This window comes from Patagioenas fasciata, chromosome 7 (genome assembly GCF_037038585.1).
Source record: "Patagioenas fasciata isolate bPatFas1 chromosome 7, bPatFas1.hap1, whole genome shotgun sequence".
Lineage (NCBI taxonomy): Eukaryota > Metazoa > Chordata > Aves > Columbiformes > Columbidae > Patagioenas > Patagioenas fasciata.
This window is the reverse complement of record NC_092526.1, coordinates 40,701,661-40,713,542: the sequence shown is the minus strand read 5'-3', so window position 1 is coordinate 40,713,542 and position 11,882 is coordinate 40,701,661. Positions and strand designations below refer to the sequence as shown.

The following is an 11,882-nucleotide window of genomic DNA, read 5'->3' as shown; positions in this document are numbered from 1 at the left end:
CCCCTTCCCACTCAGGACAGGCGATCGGGAGGGACAGAAGGACAGAGAGAAGAGAGTTGGAAAAATTAAACATGTTTTGCTAATGCTACTGATAAAATAGAGAAAATAATACAAAATATACAAAACCAATCTTGAAAGTCCCAGCAACTGCAGAGTCGGCACCCGAAGTCCTGGACTGGACCCTGCAGCCAACCGGAACTGGATTCAGTCTGTCACTGGCCTCAGTTCACAGGGACAACCAGTAAGGTCCTCTCCTAATGCCGGCCATAAGGAAAAAGGGAAAGGGAAAAGGGACGAGATCTTTGTGATCTCCCATTTTTATATGAAGTATCACGTGAATGGGATGTTATACTCCGTTGGTCAGTTTTTGGTCACCTGTTTCTTGTTCCCCCTCTCACGAGATGTCCAGCCATGCTTATCAATAACTTCACATTCCATTGCTGTGTTTACCAAAACATGTATCTGGTTCTTCAGGAAAATGCAGTAATATGAAGGCTTTAGCTGACAGGCAAAATTCGCTAAAAGAGAAACTTGTTTTTAACAAAACCAGGACACCCTCCATCACAGCCACAATGCAAGAATGTTGTGTTAATATATTTTTCTTTACCACCCACAAATAAAACCACCCCTTCCACGGACGGGCTCCTTCCCACTGTGTCTCGCTTCCTCTTCCACCAACCCCATCGTTATTTTTTCCTGTTCTAGTCCAGGTTCTCAGGGAGAACCCAGGGAAGGTTTGGAACCACAAACAGGAAAACCCACAATACAGTTTCTTAAAGTTCCGATGTAATCCTGTCCCGTAAGACCACTCTCCTTTCAATACACACCTTTAGATAGAAAAGGATCAGCTTTCTCATTTGTTCAACATCATCTTGGCTACAGGAGCTTTTATTATTTTGGCTGTATCAGGATATTCTTGATCAGAAGTCTGCCCGGAGTCTTTGTGTCACTACTCTGTTGTGTTTATCCCGCACTGCTTGTGGGGTCAAGTGATGAAAACCAAGTAAATCTACGGTTCCCTAGTTTAGATCAACAGCCACGTAATCCCCCAAACAGTCTTTCGTACCAAAAGCCACAGGAAGAAGCGATAGTTCCCAATCTACCTTTTGGGGAGGCTGAGCGGTGACGGTCCCAACACAGCAGTACAGGAGCAAGCGCTCCTCTGCACACCGTAGCTTGAAATTGTAGCAAAGGACGTTGTTTCAACCTAGTACCACTACGAAAGATAGGGCACAAAACAAAGATTTGCGAACAAAGAAAAATATATTTAAAAAAAGCCTTTTCTTATTTTACAAGTATAAAAAGCAACGTTTAAACATCAAAATCCTGGAACACACTCCAGAGAAAAAGTGGCTTTGAAAAGTGTGATAACTCCCGAACGTGGTCACAGCTCCCGAAATCCTGCCTTCGGTGAGCAAAGGGGTGATCCAGCTCCAGGAAACCGGGCACCAGGAAAGTCCGTCACCCCGCAGCCGAGCTCACCGCTCTCTGAAGGACGTGCCCAGGCACTCCATGGCTACAGAGCAAAAGGGTTGGCGTGAATTGTAATGTCTTTAATGCGGACGTCGTTAAGAGGTCGGTAGGTTTTCTCATTCACAGGCAGCTTCTCCAGCTCATCCAGGGTCTCCAAGCCATCAATAACTCTGGAAGAAAAGCACAAGCACTGGGAACCTCCTCCTAATAATGACTGAAACTGAGATATCTCCAAGCATTTATGCAGTAAACTATCACAGGGCAAGGGCTTTGCAAGCGACACAAGGCAGCCCAAATGTGATATATGGCATATATGTTGAAAGGAAATATTAAGCATCCACGACACATTCTAGTAAAAAGTAGAAATAACACCCACCGACCTGTATCATATTTTACACCACCCATAGCTGTATAAAGACCCATCATGGCAGAGGTTTAATAGCAGCAAGATATTGGCCATACCAAACCTCACTGCAAATTACAGCTAGGAAATCCCTTTCCCAATGTGAGACACTGATTTCCAACCTTCCGACTCAAAGATGAGACCAGACAAAATCATGAATAACTGGGTAAATCTAATGGTACAAATAAGTTCAGGTTTTCAGACATCCTGATCAGGCTGAAGAAGTGGCAAGAGAGAAAATGAAAGGAACACCTATACTGAGCTGCCTATACACAACACAAATGGTAGAAAACAGTATTTGCACATCTCAATAGTTTCCTTTGAATATTTAACTCCATTTAATACAGGCAACTTTCTCTCAGCAGTCATTTGTACACTAGAGGCTTTTTAACCACAAGCAAAAGACATTACCATGGCTCTGAGGTCTGAAAGCAGGTCTGAAAGACTCAAAAATGAAAAGATTTGCTTTGAGGATTATATATTTTTGGTAGTGTCTATAAACATGTTTTAACAACCTCATCTGATTGTATAAACCGTCAGTTCCTTGAGTTTTATCTGACCAACAGCAGCGTGACCACGCCGGTACCTCCATCGCCAGAGCCGGTCCCTACTCAGGCTCTTGCTTCTCAGCAAACCCTACAACCCTGTATCCACTTGGTCTGGAGTTTGCTCAAAATCAAGCTGCGTCCGTTTGGGCATAGCTGAAGAGGTAAGCTGGGAGAGAACCAAAAAACAACCCAAAAAAGGTAATTTCCAATACGCCTATTTTCACCAAATTCCCTACTGCTATGAAAAACAAAGAGGCGTTTTGGAGCACCTAATTCCAGTGATAGTGCAAGAACGTACGTTTGCATCTACACGTCCAACGTTTCAAAAAGCTTTAGACCCACAAGCTTCTAAATTTGCATTGCGTGTGGCCCGAGACGTGCAGATCCTGCCGAGTGGGTGGGTCACTCACTTTCCGAACACGGTGTACTTCATGTCCAGGTGCGGCTGCTTGCCGTACGTGATGAAGAACTGCGACCCGTTGGTGTTGGGCCCGTTGTTCGCCATTGAAACGACCCCGCGGATGCTGTGCTGGAAGAGAGAAAGCGCAGCGCGGATCCAGCGGTGTGGCAGCAGAACTCGCACTGGGACCGTGCGAGTGACTCGGACACTGCCGTTAGTGAGAACCAAAACTGCTTGCTAATATATTCCACCCCAGTTCCATGGTTACCTCCTCAAAACTGCCCTTACAATGAGAAATTCCTTCTTGGCCTTCAGCGCACAAAAACCACTTTGTTACAAACTCTTTCCACTCCAGGCCTCAGTGATGAAAACCCCCAAACCCAACTCGCCAAGTACAGAAGCGCCTGTTCCTATTTTAATAACGCTTTCTGTCCCCTTATTGTGGGACTATACTTTGCTTCACTATGACCAGAGAGGTATGAAATACGGTACAACACAATGCTGACTGGAAAATTCATAGGGAAACACAACTGCATGTCGAGAACGCAGAAATACCTTGAGGTATTCACTGAATTCATCTTCGAACTTCTTGCCCCAGATGCTGTTGCCTCCTTTCCCAGTGCCTGAGGAAGAAACACCACAACGCATCACTGGATTTGCAGACTGAAAACTGCGCCGAGCAGAGGCATAACAGCTGTTCAACAGCTGCCAGGTCAGCAGAATCATCACCTTTAGCGGAAACAGCTGGAAAAACTCAAGTTTGTACAATGCTTGATGTAGAACACGTGGTTATTTAGAGCTAGGTTAAAGGCTGCTCTTCTGCAAGCTCGCCACAGAAAACTAATCTCATCATAAAAACTTCCCCCAGTAACACAGTAATTCTTACATTTTATTTTTACTTTATTTATGTTTTGGGTTTAATATTAACACTTACAATTTCTTTACATTTCTTTATATTTATAAGGGGTTTTTTCAATGTGCATTTTTCTATAGAGACCCTAGCAGAATAATTTACCGAGTGGATCTCCTGTCTGAACCATGAAGCCCTTTATATTCCGGTGAAACACGCAGCCATTGTAGTAGTTACTAGCACAGAGAGCCAGGAAATTCTAAGGAAATGAAACAAACCATATTAGCAAACAATCCAGACATAGGATCCTCTCACTAAAACAACGGCACTAGCAAGACCAAGACCAACACTTCTGTCTCTGCTCTGCATTGCGACCATGTGAATTCCAGAGTATCGCCACAGAACAGCCACAAATTATAGTTAATATGCTCCTTTGGCATTGCCACAGAAGGGATTTTAAATAAAACTTAGAGCACAAGGTTGTCCGACTTAAGAAACAAACAAGAAGCCTGAGATGTGCTCAGAAGTATCACTTTCATTCAACGTAAGTTTATCGCAGAAAGCAAACCTCGGGCCTCTGGCAGACTGGGATTGATTCTCACTCTATTGAATTAAAACAAAGTCTGTGTGAGTGCGAGCAAACCCAGGGAAATTTGGGGATCCCAGAACAAGTGCTGTATTTTCTTACAGGCAAAGGACACTTTGTGAGATGTTAGAACTTGGAGGGAAGCGGCCCTGAGCTAAGCGTCACCTGGTGAGAAACAGGCAGCAAAGCCCTAAGCGGCGTGACAAACTGCACGACGGGAAAAGCTCTGTGAGTGGGACCGGCACTGTCACCAGCTTAAAATGGTAACATTCCATTACGCGAAAAGGCAAATAAGAAAAGCCACTTCGCCTCCTCTGTTTCTACTGCTCTGTTTCAACGCTGGGCAGTCTTGCTCCTGCTACTTACTTCGCAAGTCTTGGGTGTGCGCTCGCAGAACAGCTCGATTTTAATATCGCCCACGTCAGTGTGCAGCGTGACAGCCTGGGCAAGAGCCAGAAAAGAATCAGTACATCAGCAATGAAATACTGGCAGACTCGGTTTGATTTCCCGGCCCCACCAGCAGCATAAGCCACTTCCCACTGCAAATAACCACTGTTCCATATTCGGCCACAAACCTTCCACATGCCCAGCGACATCGCCAGGAAGCATTTGGTTTCATTTCGTTTTAGGACAAAGCAAGTTTGCCACGGTAATGCAGAAGCTGTCACAGTCCAGAGATACGATACTCAAATTTATTATTATATAGACAGATATAACATATCTGGTTCAGAAGATCACAGCGTGGTTTACAATCAGAGGAACACCAGGCCTGTGGACCCGTGAGTGATAAGGCCAGTTTTGAACGGCACCATGTATCATCTGCCTTCACAAACAAGCAAACCTACAAAATCACACACTGGGGATAAGTGTACAGGAAAACTAATAAAGATCAGCATTGTGATGATACTGGTGCACTGTTCCAGAAGCGCACAGGTAGAGGGGAGGAGACAGTCGCCTGTCATGTCTATGGAAATCCTACAAAAGGGGTATGTACAGTTTAAGACACACAGTCATATATCTCTATCTCCCGAGCTGCTAAACTTGAAGTGCAGGTCACAGGGCTACGTACTTGTGACTTGAACAATGCTTCTGTGGCAAGAGAAACCAAACTAGATGACCAAATATTAACCAAATCTTTCGGACTTGTGTAAGCGGACATATTTTCCCTTTCACCATATCTTGCCATAAGTCTGAAATGAAAACCTGAGCTTTTTATTACAAATTCTGCCCAGCACCAGAGCGGAATGTGTAAGGCTGTTCCCTCTCCAGATGATCATTTCAGAGAGCATGAAAACACAGTAAAAGTGCCACTGTTCTCACCATGTCCACTTATGGGAAAGCTGAGGTAGATCCGCGTACAGCAATTTCCTGCAAAGAAAACACATGATTTGATTTTTCCCCACCAATCCCCAGTTCTTTTTGATTCTAAAATGCTGTGTGGTTATGTGCTGTTATACCACCCAGTTCTGCAGTGCCACCCAAGTGACCCATCATGCGACTACACAGCATATAAAGAACAAGAAAGAAGAACCAAGTCGCTTAGAGAAAGGGAGTGGAGGCAACTCCCGCCCTTTTCTAGGGTGAAAGTTTATCCTAAGCAATCGTAGCTTTTCCAAAGATATGGTTTTACAAATGACAGCAATTAGCAGATAAACCCCACATGCCTGTACCTAAACAGAAGCACGATTGGGAGCAACCTTCAGATCCCTGCAGCCAAGCACTGGATCAAACTTTTATTTTTTTAATTTTTTTTTAGTTTTAGTCACATTTTGAAGTAAAGCATTTGGAATGACGGCAATGAAACCGCAGCTGTGTGGAAATCAACATTTTTACTGGCTGATTCCCGCTCTATATCCTGCCCAGCACCCCACCGCGACCCGCCGGCCCTCGGCTCCTCTTTTCTCCCGATTTGAGGTAATTCCACCCCAAACTCCGCTCCTTCGCCACCCCACGGCCGTGCGACCCTGTCAGGCGGCACCGCTCAGCCCCCCCGCTGCCCCTCGCACGAACCTGCCGGGACACGGACCCGCCGCAGCCCCACCGCCGGGCAGCGGCTCCCGCGGGCGGGCAAGAAGAGGCGGGGCCGCCCCGCTCAGCGCCGGAAGAGGCAGGGCCAGGCGAGGACCCACTACGGGGCGCCGGCAGGAGGTGAGAGCGGGCTATTCCGCGGCCAGGTCTTTCCCGCGGCCCGGGCGGGGGAGAATCGGCTGTACCTCGCATCCCCTGCGGAGGTGGGGTCCACCTCACGGTCCGGGAGGGGGTGAGGTCTACCCCGCAGCCAGGGCAGAGGGCCTCAGGTCTACCCCGCGGTCCGGGCGGCGGTGAGGTCTACCTTACAGTCCGGGCGGGGGTCAGGTCTACCCCGTAGCCAGGTCCACCCCGCAGCCTGGGCAGGGGAGCTCAGGTCTACCCGCGTTCCGGGTGGCGGTGAGGTCTACCCCGCGGTCTGTGCAGAGGGGTCAGGTCTACCCCGCGGCCTGGGCGGTGCCGGGGCGGGAGGAGGCCGGGCCGCATTGGCGGCACAACACCCTTAGCCCTGCTGCTTCAAGCGGTGAGTCCCCCGCGCTCATTCCCGCCCGTTTTCCCTCCGCAGAGCTGCATGCTGCTGCCGGGCGCGCCACTGCTGCGCCGGCCGCTCCGCTGTTTCCTGCGCCACCCGCCTGCCCGCTGCCTCATGGAGCTGCGGGCGCTCGTGTCCGCCCTGGGCGACTTCGCGTCCCTCTCGCTGGCTGAGAGCTGGGACAACGTGGGGCTGCTGGTGGAGCCGAGCCCTCCCCACACCGTGAACACCCTCTTCCTCACCAACGACCTCACGGAGGAGGTGATGGAGGAGGCCGTGCAGAAGAAGGCAGAGCTCGTTCTTTCTTACCACCCTCCCATATTCGCGCCACTCAAGCGGGTAACGTGGCAGACCTGGAAGGAGCGGCTGCTGGTCCGGGCCCTGGAGCACAGAGTCGGGATTTACTCCCCGCACACAGCGTACGATGCCGTACCACACGGAGTCAATGCCTGGCTGGCCAAGGGACTCGGTGAGATTCTGTTAAATACAAAGAAAAAGGTTAACATCATTCTTCGCTATACATTATGAGGGACCGTTCTTTATTTTCCTTTCTTCCAGCTTTTACAGGTATGATTTGAGTACTTTCCTCACCCCCTCCCCCCCCAATTCTTCTAGTACTTCCAAGTACTCTAAGCATATTTTAGGAAATTTATCTGGGTGAGGAATACCAGATACAGACACTAGAGGACATTTTCAGATGCACGACTGCGCTATGGGAGGCAGTCGGAACTGGCGCAGCATTATTTGTTGTCCGTCTTGGTTGGAAAGTTCAGACGACTGACTTTAAGCCACCACCTTTAATTTATAAAGTCCAAGGTGGCAGAAAATGGATTAAACTGCACCTTTTATTGCCTTCTCATTAGGATATTTGCTAAATCAGCGTCAGGATATTTATCCAGCTTTATGAAACAGCAGCCTTGTGCCGTTTTCTCAGGTGCCTGTACGTGCGTCCCGCTGTGCCCGTCGGCTGCGCCGAGCCAGCCCACCGAGGGCACGCACCGCGTGGAGTTCTGTGCGGGCAGCACCGAGCACCTGGACACAGTGCTGTCCAAAATCAGAGACATCCCGGAGATCTCCTGCCTCACCACGCTCCCTGCCAGGTACTGGCTTCGCTCTCTAATGTTGCATTCTTTCTGTCGTTTGAAACAAACCCACGGAATCGGAATTGTATTTTACGGTTGTAATCCCTTCGGTGCTCTCTGCGTTGCTGCTGTTTATTTCTGCAGCAGATCTTGAAAGTTAAGGAATAATCATCCCTTTCTGATCGATCTGTGTTATAGTACACAGTAACAGCAACTCAGTGTAGCATCATGTAGATTAGAGGTGGTGAAGCAGAGTATTAACAGGAAATTTGAAGAGGACAGTTGAGTTAAATACCCGTATCTGTTTCTTCAAGGAGAATAGAGTAGACTAGGTTAGGCTATCACATCTTTTTTCTTTCTCTGTGTCAGAATAGCCACTGGGATAATAGAACAGCTTTGATTTAGATTAATATGATGCTGCATTGTGTTGCTTAGCAAGCACCACGCATATCTTTCCTCAGGGTTGAAGGTGAGGAGCAAACACGAGTCACTCTGAGCTGCTCTCAGAAAGCCCTGTTGGAGGTGGTGGCTTTATTGTCCCAAAATAGCCTTCTTTATCACAGGACCGAGATTCTCTTGTTACAAAAGGTAATAAAATCACATATTACTGGAAAGCAATGAGAACTTCTGGAGTCAGCTTTCTCACAGTCATTTTCATTTCTTTTCAGCCTCTTCTTCCCCACACGGGAATGGGACGTCTGTGCACACTGAGCGAGCCGGTGTCCTTGTCAGACGTAATGGGACGGATCAAAAGCCACCTAAAATTACCGCACATCCGCTTAGCACTGGGAACGGGCAAGGCTCTAGGTAAAGGGGCCGCACCTAAGGCATTAGTACCGGTATTGTGGGAGGAGTGTGTGAGTGTGTGAAACACTGCGGCCTCGGACGGCTTCACTTCCAGGTGGGATGAAGCACTAAGACAGGACACCATGGTTTTCAATTCACATGATATAATCACGCACAAAGAATTCCATCTGTGTTTTTAATTGGAAGTTCTGTATCTGTCACTGTGAAGAAGGGACAGTCCAAGCTGAATATGAGACATCCTTCTCCATCATTTGTATAACTACTAAGATTTCCCCCAGGTTAGCAGACACAAATGTCTACCATTTCATTGTATACTCTCTTTCGTGACTGAACGGTAAATTTCAAAGCACTTTAAAGTAGTAAGATGCTTTATGGTGTCCTTACAAACATGTAACTGTCCGTTTTTAAATGAAGAGAAATAGTGGCAAAGAAGGTAAACTATCCTAGCTCAGCGGGTCACTAATGAAAGCAGGGAACAAGCATCCTCTTATCCTCTATCCTAATCTCCAAGGCCACAACTGTCAGAATCTGAGAGCAAATTTATTGAGAACTGATGAGACAGAAGTCTTATTACAAACCACTTAAACTATCATTTGCATTTAAAAAAAAAAACAAAAAAACAAAAAAAACAAAACAAACCAAACTATTTTGAAGACTCTCATTGTGGTGTGGGATTGTGGTGGTGTGATGCCACAAATCAACAGTAATGACATGGCAACATGCTGTAAAACCTTAATAGAAATCGAAAACTTTGTGGTGTGTCCCCTCTCCCTAGTGAATGTCATATATATGGAGAATTAACTTTCCTGCCACTATCACATATGTAACAGCTTGGAATCAGCAATCATAGCAAACGAGCAGATTAATGGTATGGTTTTCTGCAAACTTTCTTCCCCCTTAAAGAAAAAAGCAAACTACACGCCTGTTTGGTACACTGAAGATTTTGCGGTATTACCTGAGATGTTCTAGGCCCTTGACTCTTTCAAACTGACAGATGTGTCTCTTCCTCCAACAAATTTACACTGACTGTAAAACAAAGGCAGCAGTTGTTGTGAAACACTGAATAGCAGCACTGCCCTGAGGGCTGAGCAAGGGGAAGGGGGCTCAACTGGCACCTTGTGTCCTGCAGAATCACCAGTGAGGAAGGTTGCTCTGTGTGCTGGCTCTGGGAGCAGCGTCCTGAAGGGAACGGAAGCTGACCTCTATCTCACAGGTAAAAGATTTGGGTGCTCTTTCTTTATAAAAATAGTCACAAGGCAAAAAAAAGGGTTGACTGGCTGTTGAAAGATCTGGCCAGAAAGCATTTATAATTGAGAAACAATCAGTTATTGTATTTATGGAAAAATAACATAAGAACTGTTGTGGATCAGGTGGCTATATGGCACAGTGAAGGTTATTTGAGTTGAAACATTGCTATACGTGCATTATTTCAACACAAAATCAGTGTCAATGGCAGGCTATTGCAACCCTCGGTGTGTTTCTCTTTTGGCAAGACACAAGGTATTTCCTCAGTTCCTGACAGTTCCCTAATGGAACACAATGTCTACAGAATCTTCCAGACTTCCAAACCACTCTGCACGCTTCTTTCTTTCTCCCAATGGCAGGGGAGATGTCCCACCACGACGTTCTGGATGCGGTCGCCAACGGGATAAGCGTTATTCTGTGTGAGCACAGCAACACCGAGCGAGGCTTCTTGTCAGAGCTGCGTGAGGCGCTAGCTGTCCACCTACAGAACAAAATCAACATCATCGTGTCTGAGAAAGACAGAGATCCCCTCCAGGTGGTATAGGAGAAAAAAAAACACGTTAAAAAATGGGACAAAATTCCCTTGAGTTTCATGGTATGTGGCACAGACCTGTCCAGCTGCAAACTTAATGAAGATGTGCTGAATTGGGTCAGTACAGAATGATTGTATTATATATTCCATCCAAGTCCGGGATATGTTTTGTCATGTGGGATAAATACATGCTTGTTTTGGGATACTGAAGGCTGATGGACTCAATTACCGGGCTGCACCTGAATAAACTTACTGCATACACTTATGAGATATATCTGATACCCATGATACTCAGATTGGTTTGGGTAAAATATAAAAACCTGACTTATCTCCAGTTTTAAGCTCATGCAGCAGTTCTGCCCTAGTGCAGTTACATATATATATATATGCAGTTACAATCATATCGGTACAAGTCACTGATACTTTAGCTAATTAATCTCCTGATAATATTTAATGAAAGGCTGTGGATCATCCATTTGCATTAACAGTCATTTTAAGGCAGCACTGATATACAACTATACACAATTCAGGTATTTGGTACTGGTATTCAGTTGCACAAGCTCCCATTAATGCAGCTTTAAGGCTTCTAATAGATGGACTCTCAATTAAAAAAAAGCTTTGGAAGGCTATAACTTCTTTAACAAAACTGTAAATAAATTTAATATGCCTTTGTTACTTTCTTTTAAAAACCGTTTTTATACCCATGGCTCTTAATTACAGGATTACCAGAACTGAACAAGTAGCATTTTCACCACTGATAAAGCTTGGTTTTTAGTTTTGAAGGTAGGGTGGGCTTTTTTTGCTGTGTGTGTGTTTGTTGGTGGGGTGTTTGGTGTGTGTATGTGTTGTTTGTTTGTTTAAATTAAAAAGAAATCTCCCAGTAGTAAACCTTACCATCTCTGGATTAATATACACACCGGAAGAATATATAAACAAAATTGAAACTTGCAAATCCATAACGCACTAGGTGGTGTCTTTCATTGAATATAAATTAAATCTTGAGTTTCACAGGAGCTGCAGAGAGTCAAAGGACTGCAAAACAGGATGTGGTTGCTGCTTAGTTATAACACAATTTAAAGCTATAAGACGGTAAAGTTTCTCCAACAACATCTCTTTGTTCGAGCAGCAGAGTTCTTGAACTCTACACCTAACTTACAGAACCTGGGTAAGAAACAATACCTAGAGCCCAGTTCTAGTGGTTCTGACAGCAGCCTAAGTAGTGACAGGCCGGATCTGATGCGTTGTGGACAGTTCTGGAATTGCAGCCTGTAAAATGCAAGTGCCACGAAAAGAGAATGTTAATTGGCAAGTGTTCTGGGGGAAGAAGGTGGAGAGTCCTCCTGGCATGTGCCAGAGGGATCTCTGTCTTCCTGTAACACAAAAAGGATAGTGGAAG

The 11,882-nt window shown here is 46.0% G+C and overlaps 2 protein-coding genes across 4 annotated transcripts; one reads left to right on the top strand and one right to left on the bottom strand.

The window, feature by feature from the left end:
* Window positions 1–1,244: 1,244 nt before the first annotated feature.
* Window positions 1,245–6,368, bottom strand: PPIL3 (peptidylprolyl isomerase like 3). Of its 2 annotated transcripts, XM_065841301.2 has the most exons (7): window positions 6,271–6,368; window positions 5,581–5,628; window positions 4,627–4,701; window positions 3,840–3,933; window positions 3,380–3,447; window positions 2,835–2,953; window positions 1,245–1,643 (listed from the first exon to the last, which is right to left on the bottom strand). In XM_065841301.2, exons 2-7 carry the CDS (start codon window positions 5,581–5,583, stop codon window positions 1,517–1,519), a joined length of 486 nt encoding a protein of 161 aa, XP_065697373.1. In that variant the 5' UTR covers window positions 5,584–5,628; window positions 6,271–6,368; the 3' UTR covers window positions 1,245–1,516. The 2 variants fall into 2 exon arrangements, with proteins under 2 accessions (XP_065697373.1, XP_065697374.1); XM_065841302.2 differs by lacking the exons at window positions 5,581–5,628; window positions 6,271–6,368 and adding an exon at window positions 5,330–5,561.
* Window positions 6,313–11,161, top strand: NIF3L1 (NGG1 interacting factor 3 like 1). Of its 2 annotated transcripts, none has more exons than XM_071811517.1 (7): window positions 6,313–6,408; window positions 6,854–7,289; window positions 7,755–7,920; window positions 8,364–8,490; window positions 8,571–8,709; window positions 9,839–9,922; window positions 10,314–11,161. In XM_071811517.1, exons 2-7 carry the CDS (start codon window positions 6,860–6,862, stop codon window positions 10,496–10,498), a joined length of 1,131 nt encoding a protein of 376 aa, XP_071667618.1. In that variant the 5' UTR covers window positions 6,313–6,408; window positions 6,854–6,859; the 3' UTR covers window positions 10,499–11,161. The 2 variants fall into 2 exon arrangements, with proteins under 2 accessions (XP_071667618.1, XP_071667619.1); XM_071811518.1 differs by lacking the exon at window positions 6,313–6,408 and adding an exon at window positions 6,414–6,491.
* The last annotated feature ends 721 nt before the right edge of the window (window positions 11,162–11,882 follow it).

Coding starts and splice junctions, on each gene's coding strand:
- PPIL3 (XM_065841302.2), bottom strand. CDS start 5,446: ATGGCAAGATATGGTGAAAGGGAAAATATGTCCGCTTACACAAGTCCG. Junction 3,934..4,626: donor GCACACCCAAGACTTGCGAA/GTAAGTAGCAGG, acceptor TCATTTCCTTAG/AATTTCCTGGCTCTCTGTGC. Junction 2,954..3,379: donor AATTCAGTGAATACCTCAAG/GTATTTCTGCGT, acceptor TCTCTCTTCCAG/CACAGCATCCGCGGGGTCGT.
- NIF3L1 (XM_071811517.1), top strand. CDS start 6,860: ATGCTGCTGCCGGGCGCGCCACTGCTGCGCCGGCCGCTCCGCTGTTTC. Junction 7,921..8,363: donor CTCACCACGCTCCCTGCCAG/GTACTGGCTTCG, acceptor ATCTTTCCTCAG/GGTTGAAGGTGAGGAGCAAA. Junction 8,491..8,570: donor AGATTCTCTTGTTACAAAAG/GTAATAAAATCA, acceptor ATTTCTTTTCAG/CCTCTTCTTCCCCACACGGG.